The following is an 18,289-nucleotide window of genomic DNA, read 5'->3' on the forward strand; positions in this document are numbered from 1 at the left end:
CTATCCCTAAAGTGAGAATGGTGCCAGGTGAGGGAGAAGCCTTGCCTTTTGTCCTTTTATCGGTTTCTCTTCTCTAGAAATGCAGTTTCAGAGAAACAGGAAAAGGGGCAAATTACAAAGCTGCTTACCCATGTTCTGACCTGGGGACGGTGACCTCTCCTCTCCAAAGAAGATTCATGTCCGTGACATCTCCTTTCTGCTACCCAGAAATGAACAGTGCCTTCCTGGTGCCCACTTTGTGCTTCCCAAGAACCTAACATGGGACACTGAACTTAGTTACTCAAATGGTCTCTCCACCTAGGGTGTTTCCTTTTGGGGAGGATGATTTTAGGAGTAATGTTGACTCATTAAGTCAATAGTTTATGTACCAGGTACAGAGATGAAGCAGGTTTAAGAACTGGAATTGTGTGACAAAATTTCAACCTTTTAACTATGTACTAGGCATGCTCCTTAACATTTGAAGCTACAACGTTTAATAAAATAGATATGATTGTATATATACACCATATATATGAAATATATATATATATATATCCCCTACACACACATATGGGTTTCTTTGGTTTGTTTTGTTGTTTAGTTTGTTTTGTGTTTTTGTCTTTAGGACAGGGTTTCTCTGTGCAGATCTGGCTGAGCCGGAACTCATTGATCTATAGACCAGACTGGCCTCAAACACAGTCATCTGCCTGCATCCTGAGTGCTGGGATTAAAGGCGTGTGCCGCCACACCTGGCTGATATATATATATATGTGTGTGTGTGTGTGTGTGTGTGTATGTATATATATGTATATATGTGTATATACATATATTTACACACATATATACATACACATATATGTATATATATATATTTTTTTAACTTTTTGAGGCTTACATTTTAGAGACAAAGTGCCAATAATGGTGTATGTTGTGTTAATGGTGGTGATGGCTTTGGGGAGGAATAATTGTACATTAACTTGAATAATAAAGGGAAGGCTTTATCCAGGGTAAAATGAAGGGAAGAGAACAAAGATATTTTAGGAACGATGTTTCAAGGACAGAGGAAAACACACACACACACAAAGACTGTGTGGGTACGGTAGGTATGTTTTGTAAAGAGCAGGGAGCCATGAGGGAAGAGAACACACGAGATCAGAGAGATAATAAGGAACCAAATGTCTTAAGACATAATGGCTTTGACTTCTGCTTGGGGGAGAACAGAGATGAAGCAGGTTTAAGTACTGGAATTATGGGACAAAAATTTCAACCTGAGCACTGTGGCCAAGAGAGGACAGTAACGGAACACAGACAGAACTGGCGTTTGAGTGGTTATGGGGACTACTCAGATGTGAAATGTTACAGCTGTTTAGGATCAGCTGGTAACCAAACAGGTGGTGGAGGGTGTAAGGTAATGGTTTATAAAATGACTTTGGGAGAATTTGTGATGTTAGAAAGGAAGTATGCAAGCAAGAGGAAAGAGGAAAGTGACTGCTTCCTTTTGGACTGAGCCATGAACACAGGAAGGAAAGGTTTGGAGGAGAGAGTAGTCATTTGACCATCCAAAGAGAACTGCTAGGGACTGAATGTTTGTGTTCTCCCCAGATTCAGTGCACTGGCATTTGGAGGCTAAGCCCTTGGGATGTAATTAGTTTATGAGAATGAAGTCTTGGGATGTAATTAACTTATGAGGGTGAAACCTTGGTTGGTGCCCTAGCCAGATGACACACGGGTGCATTCTCTCTGTCTCTACAACAAGAAATTCTCTGTGAAGACAATCACCTGTCAGGAAGAGTCCAGGTAGGGTGTCTTTGCCACACGTTAGATTGCCTAGAACTTTGCCTCTGGAAGTATGAGAAACACATTTTCATTGATTGAGCCATATGTCAAGCAGCCTGAATTAAGGCAGAACTGACCTTTGCAATCACAGCTGACCTTGAGTGACTTCATTGGGTGGGGAAGGCATGAATGGAAGTTCAATAAAGAACAGGAGGTGAGAATCAGGAGGCCTTGAGAGTTTGGTTTAAAGGGAGGGAGAGGAGGAATAAATACCCCTGCCCCCATTATCTACCAAGTCAAAATGTGGTTCCCACAGTATTTTCAGAGGTTACTGCCGCAGTTCCCCATAATGCTGCCGTTACTAGCTGCTATCACCATTAGACACCATCATCAAGCAATTCATTTATCAATCATAAATGCCTAATTTCTTGTGCTACTTCATAAATCAAAATTAGGAGTCTTGTTCCTTGGGGGACCCAGCTCAAAGGGAAGCAGTAGTGTAAAACATGGCAGGAAGGTCAAGGAGGGGGGTGAGGTGAGGGTCGGAGGCAGAAGTCTCTTGCCAAATCATCCAGCCCCAGTTCCTGATTTTCTTTTAGCACTGGAGAGGATGATCCTTCCCCTCCCACTCTTTCCTCCTTTGCCTTTGCGCCCCCTACTTCTTCTTCTGAGGTTCTTTTTCAGCGCAGGGCTCTCTCTGGAAGCTCGGCCCCAGCCAGGCTCCTTTTCGCCTCCCTGCGCTCAGGAAGAGGACAAGGGCGCAGACACTCCAGTGGGGCAGGAGCTGGCGTTCTGACCAGGTGCGACCCAACTTGGGGCTGGGACAGAGGTGCGGGACGCGCTCCAGGTGCGGGTCCAGAGCCAGAGCGCGGCCCGCAGCTCCCAGGGCGTGGGCGAGCCGGCCGCGTGTGCCTCGGTGTTTGACGGGAACACTAGCCAATCAGGGCGTACGGCCAGGCTGCCACGTGACAGGCGAGGCGGCCCCTTTCCCAGCGCGGCCAAAGGGAGGAGTGGAGCGGATCGCCGAGCCTGAGAGTGCAGCGGCCACGGAGGAGGCGGCGGCAGGCGGAGCGGCAGCGGCAGCGGCAAAGGCTCCCGGCCAACCCAGCGCGCATCCCCAGTGCCCTGAGCTGCAGAGAGCTCGGAGGAGCGCGGGAGCAGCGACACCGGAGTGGACAAAGCAAGATGGCAGGGATCTTAGCCTGGTTCTGGAACGAGCGGTTTTGGCTTCCGCACAATGTCACCTGGGCAGACCTGAAGAACACGGAGGAAGCCACCTTTCCGCAGGCGGAGGACCTCTACCTCGCCTTCCCCTTGGCCTTCTGCATCTTCATGGTGCGGCTCATCTTCGAGAGGTAAGAAGGGCCGGAGTGCCTGCTCTCCCGCACACACGCACACGCGTGCACACTCGCCTGCTCCGTGGCGCACGCCCCCGCGCTTGGGCTCACACCTCCCAACCTTTGTGTTCACTGTGGGGTCCCCGATCCCTCGGCTAGGCTGACTTCTAGGGAGCTAGAGAGGGTCCAACTCGACCGCGGATTTCCTCCGGGGCGCCACGAAGAGGCGGCAGGGCGCTTGGTCACCGCCCGCGCTCCTCCTTTCCCGGCTTCCTCCTCCTAGAGAGGGTCGGCGAACAAAGGTGAGCGGAGGCTGGCCGCGGGGAACCGCTGCGCCGAGGGCTCGGCCGGCTCCCTCCGAGCCGGCACTAGGCGCTTCCAGATTGGGCTTCTCCTCCGAGGCTCGCCGCCACCCACCTGACAGCCTGGAACGATGGGGACGCGCGGCCCGGAGGGAGGAGGAGCGCACACACTTCCAGCCTTTCCACTCTTGCACGCACGCGGGCCGCGCTGCAGAAGAATTTGCTCGGACCTTTGGCTTTAGCTTGCACCCTGGCTTCCATCCGTGACACGGAGTTTTAGGCCCTGGGTCCTGGGAAATAGGTGACGACAGCACTCCGGATCGTTACTGGTTTCTTTAAAAGAGGACAGAACAGGACGGGTGCCCCTCGAAATAGTCATTTGAATCGATAGTAGAACCCCGTGACTAATCATAAGCGTCTTGCTGGTACCGGAAGACACTTGAAACGTTAAAAGAATTGTCTCATAATTCTTGGTATGAGTCCTCGATTTGGTTAGATCTCGCCATTGTAACCGCACACAAACTTGTGTTACTCTCACTGAGTCAGCCTTAAGTCACAGAACTAGATCTTGCCTGCTGTGCATTCAACACTTACTCGTGAAACAAAATCAGCACCGCACACTTCTTTCTTTTAACTGAAAAAAAAAAATCGCCTTCCTCTTTCCTCCTCCCACCTCCATTCATCAGCGAAGGCTGATTTCTTAGATCACAAATATCCATTTCTACTCCAACCTCCCTTCCCTGCCTCCAGCTCACCTTGGCTGTTGCTCAGGCTGCTGCTATCTTGTTTACTATTGGTTTGCCTAAATCCATTATTGAGAATGTCAGAATGTATCTTTTGTGTCTTTTGTTGCCTGAAATAGCAGCTAAGCTTCCTGGGAACTAAAAAAGTATGTTTTGTGCTAAGGAAGGTGTAGTTTTCAATGGGCAGTGTTGTTGATTGTGAAGTAAGTCAGCTGTTGCCATGCTGAAATTGACTCGCACAAAGGGACAGCCTCTATTTTAAAAGGATTGGCATCCAGTGCAAATATGTCATTGATCCAGCGCCGAGTCTCACTGTGACAAAGCTGGTGTGTTTGAAGGCTACAAGTATTTACTTACAGAAAATAGGAACTCGGGTCCAACCGTGCCATTTCTGCAAAGACAAGCTGACTTTCAGGAATAATAGCAGGCTGTTGCCAGTGCAGGCACAGTTTGGAGGGGGGGCTCCATACATAGTTGCTGGATGACACCCGATGAAATCTGTCAGGATTCACTTTTGGGTACCCACTTTAAAGGAAATCTCTAGTTGTCAGTTTTGTAGAACAAAAATCAAGGCAGCTCATGAACCATATGTGAAAGCTACATTTCCTCAGCATTCTCTCTCAGTCTGCTTCTGGGCTCTTCAGTAGGTTGGAAAATATTGAAGATAGCTTGGTTTGTGCTTGGCTTTCTTTGTCTTACACGCGCGCACACATACCACTGATGTAATATCAGACTGAAGGTTCAGTTTTCTTTTTTTTAGAAATATTTTTCTTCCTAGCATAATCTAATGACTTTAAGAATTTATACAAGAGGATCAGCAAGCAGTCTTCAACTACCAGTAGTGATGACGTGTGTGTGTGTGTCCGTGTGTGTCCGTGTGTACGTGCGCGCGCGGGAGGCCATCGACGAGAGTAGAAGACATTTAATGGACTGTCTAGGAAGTGAGTAATGACTCTTTGTTACCCGAGTGCGGTGGGATGCTGCTGACTTTGTGGACGGTAACTACTTTGTTTCTTCCTTCTATGGTCCTGACAGATGTAACTTTAACCATTCAGAACCAGGTATCTAAAAGTCAGAGAGTAATTACATCTGGAGCGAGAGGTTCTACATTTTTGGGTTTTTATCAAACCCAAAGTACACACTCTGCTATTCAACCTATGGTGTGCATCTTGCCAGTGTCTGTAGCTGAGCCAGACTGGATTGTTGTCAAAGATACAGCTTATGCTAGGTACCCTTTTGACATGATGCACGTGGAGTTTGTTTCTTTGTAGTGTTCCGTATTGGCTAACATTAAAGAATCCCATCATAAAATGAATGCTTTTGTAATAGAGACACCTTTTCCAAGAGTCTGTGCTTTGATTATCATTTACTTCAAACTTGAGAGCATACTAGGAGATCTTTGATTATCCAAGATCTTTATCTCCCATTAAGAAAAGTCAGTAATGTTTTTGCAGAATTACACACTTGAGTGTGTCTTGAGTATAACACATTTCTCTTCACACAGGAAAGCACTAAGGAACTGACTGAGTCGGGTCTTATCAATAGATGAGTCAGGTCTTATCAATTGACTAGCTCTATCTTTTCTTTTTCTTTTTTCTTTTTTTTTCTGCCACTGTTGGGGTGTGACAGAGGAGGCAGTAGTGGCCAGAACATGTCATTTTGCAACAACATATGGAGAACAATATGGTGTCCCAGCATGGCTGATTAAAAATAGAGCAGTCTAAGGTCACTGACTTGAGCCTGTGAAATACCCAGACCTCCCCGGCTGTTAGTAGTAGCCTTATACAACCCTTAGCCCTGGAGAGAAGTGGCATGAGCCAGTGTACTTACTGTCTGATTAGCAGAGTAAAACTGTTGAAAAACAAATAGCATCTCTTCATGCCTTTAATCCCAGCACTGGGGAGGCAGATTCAGGTGAAATCTCTTGAGTTTTAGGCCAACCTGGTCTACAGAGCAAGTTCCAGGATAGCTAGGGCTATACAGAGAAACCCTGTCTCAAAAAACCAAAACAGAACAAAACAAAACAAATCAAAAGAATGAAAATTATAGTGTCTCCCATTATATTATGTTGGTGACTTGAAGACAGAAAAAAAAAATACTTGATAGTGAAGAATTATCATCTATTCCATGTCTTGATTTAACACTTGTTCCTATTCTTCAGACTGTCCCTGGGAATCGTAACAAAGGCTTCTTCCAACTTCACTTTTTAAAAAAATGTCTCGTACATGAGAAATTAAAGTTTGGTTGAGTTCCTGATTGGGAATAAACCTTGTGGGAATTATACTTATGAACGGCAACTTTACTGTATTTTCTTCTTGATGGATGTAAGAGAGATGCCGACAGTTCTGACCATGATCAGAATAGTCAAGTTGTAGTGAGCATGCATTGCATGCTTGGAGCAGATCCTGCCGGAGGTATGTTTATTCCTCAAAACCAAATGACCATTGAAAGATATTCTTTAAGTGTTGCCACTTACGCCATCAAGACTTTCTTATTTTTATTTTTTCTGCACGAACCGACTAAAGGTTTATTTGTGGGGTAAAGAGTGCTGCGGTGTGCAATGATAATTTCTTCCCATGAACAAACGTACCTGTCACCTGAGAAATTTATTTCTTCTCATGTGAGTATTTATTCTTGGAAGTTCTTAAGTGGTGTACACAATTTTATTTGGCACAGTTGCCTTCCTAAGTAGTAGATCTTAAAAAGACATTCCTCCTAACTAAAACTTGACCTCTGTTTCTATTCTTTGTACTCTGGAGCCTCTAGTAACTTCCAGTCTACTCTCTGCTTGTATAATAGTGATTGTGTAAGGTTGGAAGACATGTGAGTATATGTGTGTATATGGATATGAAGATTTATATATACTTACATGTATATGTGTGTATATGTATGGATATGTGTATATATACATACAAGTATGTATACACACATACATATATATGTATATATGTATTTATATGAACATATGGTATTTGTTCTCTAAAGATCTGGCTTATTTTAACCTCATATATGTTGCAAATGAAAGACATTCTTTTTTTAAGGTCAAATGAGTGCTCCATTTTGGGTATATAACTTATTTCTCCATCCATCTGTTGGCAGCTACTGAGCTGAATGAATTTGGCTGTTGCCAATCATGATGCAATAGCTGTGGTGGTACAGCTAGCTCTTCACTGCTTTCTAGTCTTCTGGATATGAAAAGATGGGCGTGGGTGGTGGCTGCGGTGTAGGGTCTGCACTTCGCCTTTCCTTCCAAATCTCTGACTCTGGTGGATCCCCTGTAGTTGAAGGTTGGTCGTTATTATCTCATGGGACTCTGAGGGACTTAACCATCATGCTTTGGGAAGCAGAAATAAGCCTTCTCCGAATAAAGTGGATTTTGTTTGTTTTTTTTTGCAAGGATATTCTAGCCAATCATTTTAAAGGTGTTTTCCTGTTGTGTTTAGAAGAAAAGACTTATTTGGGGTATTATCACTTGTGTTCCTAAACGTTCACAAAGTGCCTGCCTAGCCAAAAGCAAACTTCTACAGAGAAAACAATTTGTTTGATCTCTTTCAGAACTCTTTTTGTTGGAATCCAGAGTTGAGCTGGCATCTGACTGGGTGAGAGAGCAGTAGCTCACTCCTGACAGGGTGACTCTGAGTGCCACAGCACATGAGGAATATCATTTTTCAGGAGTTGACCGTCCCAGCCCAGAGAGCAGTGCTCAGATCCAAAAGGGCAGTGTCTTCCCAAACCACCAGGGCACAGGTGTCTTAAGTTTTGTGGAAGGAGATGTCTAGCTGGCAGGCCTTTCCTTATTGTTTTCCTTAAGTCTCTGCCTTGCTGATGGATCAGGTAAGGGCACCTGAGCAGCAAGGGAATCAAGGGATGGGGAAGAGGATGGAGTGCGGTGGTGTGCTTGGGTCGGGGGAGTTAGAGAAGGACTACCACAGAAATGTGCTGGAGCCGGTTTAATATCCACTACTGACAGGTGTTCCTATACAGAAATGCAGCTACCTTCAGTCAGACCCAGTTCAGAAGAGAGGACGAACCTCCACAGGAGTGGTTTTCTCTGCGTGAACTCGGGGTTAGATATTAAATGCTATAAATGCACCTTACTTAGCTTATTAGAGAAATGGTGTTATGGAGATTAAAACTGTAGACACCTGCTGTGTCACACACAGATATAAGAGCTAAAAGCTGGGTTCTCACACAAAGAGATTCTTGATTATGGTTTTTAACCTAGGTTGGGAGAAAATTATTACCAAGGATTTTTTTTTTTAATGTGGGTAAACAAATAAAATGGACAGTGTTATTTGAAGAAGTTTAGCAAGAGTTTTTCATTCGGCAAAATAAAAGACTTTTGCATTATCATGGTGTGATAATTCAGCTGTTTGTAATAGGCTGAGCAGAGGGTAAAAGGTGTGATTCTGTACTGTGTGCAGTGCACTGGGACGGTAGGGGAAGTCTGTGTGAAAACCTGACCCTACCACAAATGACTTACAGATGCTACATGTTATGAAACCAGTGTCCAGGCGCCGCTTGGGGCTTTTTTGTGAGCTTCTCTGTTCCCCATGTGGGTGGGAGGGGAGGGGAGGGCTGCATAGTTCCTCTCTGGAGTTCCTAGCTTGGAGGGTATTCCAGAAGTAGTGGTTTGTGGAGATGGGCTTTCGGGTGAATCTCTACTGTGGCTTTGCCAGGCATCGCCTCGTCTGTCTGTCTGTCTGTCTTAAGGTACTTGACTAAGCCTTGTTGACAAATGCTGGAGCCCAGGCGCTCACTGCATGTGGAAAGCTTCAAATTTGTTAAGTTTACACTTCTCTGCCAGGGTGAGGGGATACCCGGGGGGGGGGTGTGTGTGTGTGTGTCCTCACCTGCTCAGAGGAGAAGGGGAGGGGGAAGGGAAGAAGGATTGTGGGAGGGGGTCACCAGGTGGGGGTGGGGGTGGGGGCAGTGAACAGGATGTAAAGTGGCTAAGTAAAAAATACAGCCCAATACAAGATTTTCATTTCTCTCCCTGTCACCAGACAAAACCAGATTTCTAAAGCAAAATTTTATATTTTTCCCTCTTTCATCTTCTTTTGACCACTTCTCAAATACCTTTGAGTCAGGGTATTGGGGTGACCAATTTGACTTGATGGTATGGTTGGATTGCCCTTTATCTTCTTTCTCTTTGTTGTTTAAGCACACTGGCCTCTTAAAGCTTATCTGCCGTTTCATATTAGTGGTACCTCAATAACCATTATCCTTAAGATTTTATCCCCCACCCCCCATTCTATACTGGGGATGTGTCGTTCTGCTGGGTTTGCATTACAGGCTATCTTCTAGTTCTTGTAGATTAATCTTTCAGTTCCATTGATTTCTTAACAGCATGTGTTCAAGAAGTAGCATTTCTAAGTCCTAAGGAATAACCACTCCAGTGTTCTTGACGGATACAGGTTGCCAGATAGCTGTCTGGAAGGACGCTAGTCCTTGGCAGTCCTTAGTCCTTGAGAGAGTGCAGATTTCCTAGGAGACTTGAAGATAGTTTTCTGTTGGAATATGAATTGTGCGTGTCGACTCTGGAAATAACTCATTTCAAAATCAACCAGTAGCTTACATTTTGCTTTCTCTGAAGTCATGGATATTTTCTTATTGAGATGAAGAGATGAGGTTTTTATGTTTATTTTTGTCAGAAAAGAGATCTTCTTCCTCCTGCCCCTCCTGCTCCTCCTCTCCCTCCTCCTCTCCCTCCTCCTCTCCCTCCTCTTCTCCCTCCTCCTCTCCCTCCTCCTCTCCCTCCTCCTCGTCTTGTTCTGTTTATCTGATCATGTTTACACTCTTGTATTTCTTTCTGCCTCCTGCCTCTCCCTCCCTATAAGCATTTTCTCATCAGGAAGGTTTCTGAGTGCACAGTAGAGAGATGCTGTCAGGAGGAGGTAGTCCATACTTGAGTCTATGGTGGAGAGTGAGATGGAGAGGCAGGGCTGGGATGAGGGCAGAGCCAGGAAGAGTGAATAGCTTTTCCAGGCAGGGACCCTTGGAGACAGTGTCTAAAGTCATTGCTATAATTCTGAACTTTTGATTAAAAAAGGACTTACGTGCCAGTGAGATGGCCAGGTTGTGAACATACACTACTATGGGGGAGGACCTGAGTTTGGTTAGCACTTGTGTGTGTGTGTGTGTGTGTGTATGTGTGTAAGGGGGTGTCTTAGACTAGCATTTAACTCCATATCCTCTGGCCTCCACAGGCACCCGCACTCACATCTATGTACATCATTAAAACTACTAAAAGTAAATCTATAAAAACCAATAACTAACTAACCCACAGAAAAATACATATCCCCATACCCACTGAATGCCATCATATCGTTAATTCGGTTTCAGCATGTCAGAGTGGAGAAGAAGAGAGCCAGGAACATTCAGATGGCAGCAGTAAAAATAAAGCTGTACACTTAAAAAATGGTTAAGATCCGACCTTTTGTGTCAAATGCATTTTACTACAACAAAAGAGAAAAAAATATAGACATTTCAATGAGTTAAAAAATGTCACTCTCTAGACATAACTGTCTTCAGTGCCCTAGGTCTGGCACCTTTGTAGATGAAACAGATGTGCCACTCCTTGGTGTTGGTTCCCTCAAGCATTAAACTGAATAATTATCTTCAGATCGATGATTGGTCCTCTTCTGTATGGAATTAGTAGCAGGGGTGTGTGGAAGGGGAGGGGAGGGAAGACGCATTGAGATCAGAAATCCGTAAGCACCTGAGCTCACTGAGTGTTTGTGAAAGACACTTGCATAGAAGAGCTTATCTTGCTATTTTATTCATTTATTTTGTTCTATTTTTATTTTTTTATTTTACTTGGAGACAAGTTCTCCTTATGTAGCCTTAGCTGTCCTGGAGCTTACTGTGTAGCCCTGGCTAGCCTTGAACTCCTGGAGATCTGCTGACCTCTGCCTCCCCAAGTGCTGGAATTAAAGGCATGCATGGCCAAGGCTGGCAAACCAGTTTGTTAATCAGCATGGCAGAGGGCGTACAAGGCTCTGGAAAAGCACAGTGCGTGGTTTCCCAAGGGGGTATGCAGGGCTCTAGAAGAACTCAGTGTGTGGTTCTCCTGCATTTCAGGATTACAGTAAATGTATCCCAGTCAGTGCAGGATACATTTACAAGCAAGGTATGGTAATTTCCTCCTTGAGCCATGTGACATGGGCCATGGTTCTGAGGAGATTTGGGAGAGGTGAGATCAGGTTTGGTTCTCTTGCCTCTTTCCATTTGCTGTCACATGCTGTTTGGAAGCAAGTGATTAGAACATCTGAATATTTGAATATAACTTTCTGAAAGCTGCATAGTGCGGTGGCTCGGGTGTGTCAGATAGATGCAGAACACTTGTTTTGAAAATTGATTAAAGTGTTTAGGTCTAGTCCTTGTATAAAACTCTGCTTTCTTTAAATCATCTGTGAGAATATTTGGGGAATTTTCAAAAAGGATTTTGTTTTTTTCCTGATGTCTTTCAGAATGGACCTCTTTCAGGGTGCTAGTGCTTCCTCTCCAGGCCTTTGCATTTATTATCTCAGAATTGGATTGTGGGGTGTGGTGAAAATAGCCGAATGGTTTTTAATTACGGAAGAGAGAGAGAGAGAGAGAGAGAGAGAGAGAGAGAGAGAGAGAGAGAGATTTCTTTACCAGGTAATCTCTTTGCACAGTGACCTAGGACTAACATTTGCTGGGACTTGCCATTGTCTGCATAAATGTCACATCTTATCTGGGAGGTGTTCAGGTTACATGATATTCCTGCTTCCATGGAGCTGCCTGAAAGCACGGCTCCTTTATTTTCTGTGCCTGCCTCCCTCCCTCCCTCCCTCTCCCCTCTCCCCTCTCCCCTCTCCCCTCTCCCCTCCCTCCCTCTCTCTATTTCTACATTAGTGAAGACTCTTTAGAGGCACTAGGGGCACCAGGAAGTCTCAAGAGAGGGAGAGGGATCATTTAAAGTAGGGAGAGGACATGGAAAACCATCTAAAATCTTGTATGGGACTGATTTGGCCAGTCCCAGAGAGAGTTGCCAACTAGTCTGAGTGGCCCTGCAGATCTTGTCTTAGTAAATCACCGTTTTGAAGCAGGATGAATTGACTTGGCCATGTAAGCAGAGCGGTAATTTGGACACAGTGTCTTGAGTGTTGGAAAATGGAGAAGGAAAGTGGCAATCAGTCACTTGGGTGTTGTAGAGAGTAATGGTGTCGTGTGCCAGTGGGCGTGTTTTCAGGCGCATCAGAAGGCATGAGGAGGATGGTGCACTGAAATCGATAGCCTTGTATGTTTCCTGCACTTAATTAGACATGTACAGCTGTAACAAGAGTTAACAGGTGCACAGATAGCAGAAAGATTATGCAACTTGGGTTAAAGTCTGGATTTTCTTTTACCAGCCATGTAGCAGTGGACTGACTTCTCTGGAGTCAGTTGTCCTCAACTGAAAAATGGGGGTAGAGGTGCCTGCTTTGTAGTTCAGAAAGGGGACCCAATTAAAACTACACATCGTGTCATTTGGATGCGGCAGTGTAGTGTTTAGCACCTCCTGGGAAGTAATGTTCAGTAATGGAATTTAGCCTGTCAGTGTGGGGGGCATGGGAGGGTGCTGTGGTGCAGGCTACAAGGAGGCCCAGTTATGTACTTGACCCTGGGACTGGAAGATTGAATTGGTTGAGTAAATATTTAGTGTTGGGACTTGAAGCACTATCCTTCAGCAGTGTGCCTGCCTGGTTAGGGAGGAAGACGCAGGCACACCCCCTCAACTCTCCATAATGAGTATTGTGCACCAGAGACTGCTTGTTTGGTTACACAAAAGTCATCTGTTTGGAAGAGGTGACGGCCAGTGACAAGCCACATCAAATCTGGATCCCTGGATCCCCAGATCCTGCACCTTTGACCGGGAGCTCTTGGGAGAAATCTTTCTCTAGGGTTTTCGAAGGAAACTCCATTCCTGTCCTACCTTGCAGGGAATCTCAGCTCACCTCCCACTCCTGGTCTCATCTCTGTTTTATTGCCTGCAGACCCAAGGGAAATGGGTTCATTTGCTATTACCAGTGGTAATAGCAAACATAAAAATTGGCATTCGTATTGACTAAGGATCAGAACCTTATTCTGGCTCTGTCACTTACAAACCACAGTCCTGGAAGCAGGTTAAACCCCTTCAGACACAGTTTCTCGGTAAAACAGAGTTAGTGTGAGGTTGGGGAAGAGAATGGTTGGAGGAGTGGCTGCTCTTCCTGCAGGTTTATTCTGGCCATTCACAGGTGTCTCTTGGCAGTCACTTTCTGGGATGTGGGCAGAACTCTGATGTCCAGATACCACATCTAGCTGACTCCACTGCGCATGATGAACACACACACACACACACACACACACACACACACACACACCCACTTCCTGTACAGAGCCAGTCTTATCTAGGCAGGGCATCTCCACTCGTTGTAATTGTGTGTTCCCTATTCCCTTTCCTCTTCTTTTTTAGGTTTGTCTTCTGGGAAGGATGATTGGTATCAGCCAGAGCAGCCCTAGCAGCTTCATGAAGAATGGGGTCTTGGCTACTCCATCCACATGTAATACATTTGATGGGCTTGGGCATTATTAATAACAAGATAGCTCCGAGCTCCTTTTCTCCCACTAATAGCTTCCCAACATGGGAAAGCATCAAGACTGACTACTGGCTGATCCCTTTCAGAATTTGAGGTCTTGTGGATTACTTCCTTTTGATGCCAAAGAAGAAAAGAAATAGGGCTGGAGAAACAGCTCGGCAGTTAAGACTGTGTACTCCTCTTACGGAGGAAGGAAGCTCTGTTTCGTGCACCTAAGTCAAGTGGCTCATAGCTGCCAGCAACTGTAGCTCCAGGGTGTCTGATACCCCCTCTGGCCTCTGCAGGGACTATACTTGTATGCACAAACTCATAGTCACACAATATACACACAATTAAAACGTTAAAATAAAAAAGAAGGTTCAGTCTATTACCTTTGGGATCATATTTATAAAAAACGCAGTCATTCAACTTGGGCTGGAAAAAAATACATTGGTGTCTTTTTCAGAGAAACAGAGGAGTAGACCCCCCATGTGTGTGTGTGTATGTGTGTGTGTGTGTAGTATTTATGTCTAACCTCACTTCACTTCAGAAATGCAGGAGGGATTTGCTCTCAGCCATGGGCGTTTTTCCAACTAGCCATAATTTAAATATAATTTGTAAATGTCTGGCCGTGTAAGTAATACTTTAAATCTGCCATTTTGGAGAAAAGGGCACCGACAGTATTTTAGGGTGATTTAGTACAGTGTTTGTGGTGGGTTGTCCTTTAAATGAGGAAGTGAGGCAGAGATAAATAAAACCACAATTTTTACAGTGGCAAGTCCAAAAATTGCCTTCGCCATAGTTAGCGGAATCGTGAACTTTCCTGCTTTGAAGGAAGTTGAAACTTACTCTTTCCAACCTAGTTCAGTCTACCATGGATCAGCCAGTAGGGTGGGGATGGTGATCGCTCGCTTCCAGTAAGAGGAGTATATTATTTGTAGGTGATGTTAAAAAAATAATAAAACTGACTCAAAGTTGTTACACATCCAGGGAAACTGATTCTAAACCCAAATATGTTAAATCGATAAAATACCCTTCAAGAGCTGGGTGACCTGTAACACTGTCACACATGGTATGGAACACCCATAATCTGAAGCCATATTGAGAAATAATGGCCAAGATGCAAAGCTCTAGCTCTCTCTAGAGGGGCACGGAAACTTTAGAGCCTCAGAGGGACTGTGGTACTCAGGTCCTGGCAGAGCCTGAAATCTGCAGACAGTGCCCCTGAGGAAGGACCCATAGTGCAGGGAGAGCTCGACTCACTGTCCTTCCCCACTAAGCACTTGTGTGTCACAGCCAGGGTCCACACAGCGAAAACAGTTGTACTGCCTCACCCTACAGAGACCGAGAGTGACTGTAGAAAGGAGATTCAATGGAGACGGAGTTGCAGGAGCTCCCTGCCCCATTGTCCATGTGCCAAGATTTGTGACTTAATTTTTTTTTTTTTTTTTTTTTTTTTTAGTGACGGGTATCAAAAGTGTGGGTTGTGGCTCTCAGATGCCCAGGGCCAGTTCTCTGTGTACTGACTCCTTCCCGCCCACATGTTGACCCTGTGTGTCACTGAAATCATGTACTCGCCTCCTCCTCACCCCCCCCCCCGCCTCCCCCCCAGCCTCCCCCCCCTCCGCCTCCCTCTTTCCCTCCCTCCCCCTCTGCCTTTGCCACCACTGTGTGCTCCGTCTAGCTTGTTGAGCTGATTGTTCATCAGCCACACTCAACAGGCTGCCTGTGGCTTGTAAAGGGAAAAAATAGACACCCAGGTGGTGGTTGGCCACCAGCTGTTATTTCTGAGGCGTGGGGCGGACCAGCAAGCACTTTGTTGCCCATGTGTCTTGTGAGTCTGATTGTGTCGAGCTTTTCAATGTTTGACTCTTGCTTTCCCTACAGTTGGGTACCCGTGTTTATTTGAAAAAGCAGACTCTGAAAACAAAAGGGTCACGGACTAGGAGATTCAAGGCATTCTGAGGTTGCCTCCCTTGGAGATAGCTTTACCTGTAGCTCTCTAAGAGCTGGGTTCATGGTTGTCAGCCCGCCCTCCTGGCCCTCCTGAGCTCTTTTCATCTGGCACAGTCAAGCCATGTAAGACTGGAGGGCAGCTAGTGGGCAAGCTGGGGCTTGCTCCCACCTTTTGACCACTGTATCCCACTTCCTTGCTATTCTGTATCTTAGTTCCCCTCTTGCTTGAAATAGGCTACGTCATCAAATCCAAAGTGTATGATGTGCATGCATGGAAGCAGTTTGAGGGGACTCGCATTGACCTCAGGCCCTCAGCTGTTGCAAGCTGTTCTGTTATCACTTGTATTTGCTAGAGCGATGATGCGTGGGACCAGTCTACATCCATACACGGCGAGTTCCTGGGAGCTCTCAGTAGGATGTTTGCTAACCTCAACATTAAAATTCTTTTATGTTTTGAAACTGTAATAAATAACACGGAATAAAATGTTCACACTGTTTTCAGACGTGACTTCATGGTACAGGGCTAAAGTTTTTTCTGATTTAAAAAAAAAGGATATGCAGCTGGTTATGGCTTTCCACGGAGTTGAGATGATAGTTTTTTTTTTTTGTTTTTTTGTTTTTTTTTGCTGGACAATTTTCTCTCTCTCCAGAGCTGAAGATGATGAGACAAAGAAGTGTTGCATTGAAAGAGAAGCGAGCTTGCAAGCCTTCTTTTCTATCAGTCCCCATTCCACTTTGTTAGCCAGGGTCTAAACCTTTGCCCAACATTCAGATAATCGAAGGAATTTTAAGTCTTTCGTGTTGTCTAAAGTGTTCCTAAAGTGGATGCACTTTGTCCTGGGGACTTTTAATTTGGCCTGTTTTAAAAGTCCATCTAAGAGTGAGGGTGTTGCTCTGGGAACTCTGAAGAAGTGACAGGAGATGTGCTTGCCTTTGCAAGTGGAGTTGAGAATGTTATTTCTTGTCAGTGCTCAGATTTGGAGGAAGTGAGACCCAGAAAAAAGAAAGGAATTGAGAGAGGTGACATTGATTTTGTTGATTTTCAGGGTGTGCCACAGCCAGAAAGACCTAGAACTCTGATTTGGACCAAAAATTGGTAAACCTGGTTCAATCACATTATACCCTAATGGGTATTTACACTAATTATAAAACCTAGCTCTCAAATGTGTAGTTACCACTTACCCAACAAACAGCTGTATGCTTTCGTTTTTTTTTTATTGTCAACAGGACACATACAGAAACATGCCCAAAATATGCCTGACTGAAGAGATCACTGAGTCACCACAATGAAGTGAACCCACTAAAGATGTTTTTGTTAATTAATACTTTAAAGCTTTTGACATTGAGACGTGTCAGCTCCTGGCAGCACCCCATTCAACTAGGAAGAAGATCTTGGACATCAAAGGACCTCCATTTGGAGATGGCTTCATTTGTGGCAAGCCAGCCACCCCACAAAGAAAATGCCCTAACTCATGTGTTTAACTAGACAGATTAAGAGGCCATTGTTAACTTCCTTTCTCATAAACTTCCTCTTGTTAGTATTGACCTAGTTTTATAAATTAATTAAAATTAAATTTCAGAGTGAAGATACAAAACTAGTACAGGCAACAAAGCTCATGTTTCTACACAAAGCCATTGGTTTCCTGTGAAGGACAATGTTGTCTCTGGTGTTTGCCACAACCAAAAACTGAGTACTTTTTCTTTTCAGGGGGAGGCAGTGGAGAGAATGCACACACACACACACACACACACACACACGTGTACAGTGCTCTCACAAAGATCTAGATCCCACTCCTAATAACACCACTGGTAGGAGAAAAGCAAATAAGAAAGTATTTTAGAGAAAAATGGGAAGAGGATGTGAGTCTATAAGCAAGAGAAGGAACCAGTTAAAATAACCATTTTTCTTTCTTTCTTAAATTTATTTTACTATATATATTTTTGAAATTCCCCTACACATGCGCTAAATTTAGATCACTTTCTCCCTTTTCTTTCCTATTTTAGTTCCTCCCGTGCTTCCCCCCCACCCCATCAAATTCAAGACCTTTCCATCTTTATCGTTCACACACACACCACACACACACACACACACACTGCACATGTATATATATAAATACAGACTGCTGAGTCCATATTCTGCTGCTCATGAGTATTTGTGTTTAGTGCTGACCACTTGGGATCAGATTAACTCTCAGGGGTCTCCTCCCTGGAGAAGACCCAGTCTCCCTCTTTTAGCAGCCATTAGTCGCCTGTATTCTTTGGCTGGGGTGGGATTTTATGGTGCTGTCCTTGTGCCCTTCTTGCTTAGGTGACCATATTGCTGAGCTTTTTTGCCACATATAGAAGACAGTATCTCACAGCAGACATCCTGGTTCTTAAACCTTACATTGTTACTCTAGACATGTTGAAACATTGTTATTCTGAGCATGCTGAAACATTATACTGTTGTACATTTAAGACTTACGCTCCACTTTAAAAACATGTTTTTCTGAGTTCTTCTTATCTAAGAAAGTTTTCTAGTCTATGTTTGGCTATATCTTCAATTCAGATAATAACAGATTTCTATAATGATCAATACTGCTTCCCTATATTAATATTGGAAAAGTTTTAAATATTTGAAATTACCAAAC

General features: G+C 44.6%; 1 protein-coding gene across 3 annotated transcripts in view; it reads left to right on the plus strand.

Moving 5' to 3' along the window:
- Positions 1 to 2,746: 2,746 nt before the first annotated feature.
- The window catches only part of Cers6 (ceramide synthase 6), a 246,434-nt gene continuing 230,891 nt past the window's right edge, over positions 2,747 to 18,289 (plus strand). For all 3 annotated transcript variants that reach the window (XM_029473798.1, XM_021151369.2, XM_029473812.1), the window contains exon 1: positions 2,747 to 3,110. In XM_029473798.1, the coding sequence (XP_029329658.1) occupies positions 2,941 to 3,110 (170 nt within the window). In that variant the 5' untranslated portion in view covers positions 2,747 to 2,940. The remainder of the gene's footprint in view (positions 3,111 to 18,289) is intronic.

The sequence above is a fragment of the Mus caroli genome, chromosome 2 (assembly GCF_900094665.2).
Source record: "Mus caroli chromosome 2, CAROLI_EIJ_v1.1, whole genome shotgun sequence".
Lineage (NCBI taxonomy): Eukaryota > Metazoa > Chordata > Mammalia > Rodentia > Muridae > Mus > Mus caroli.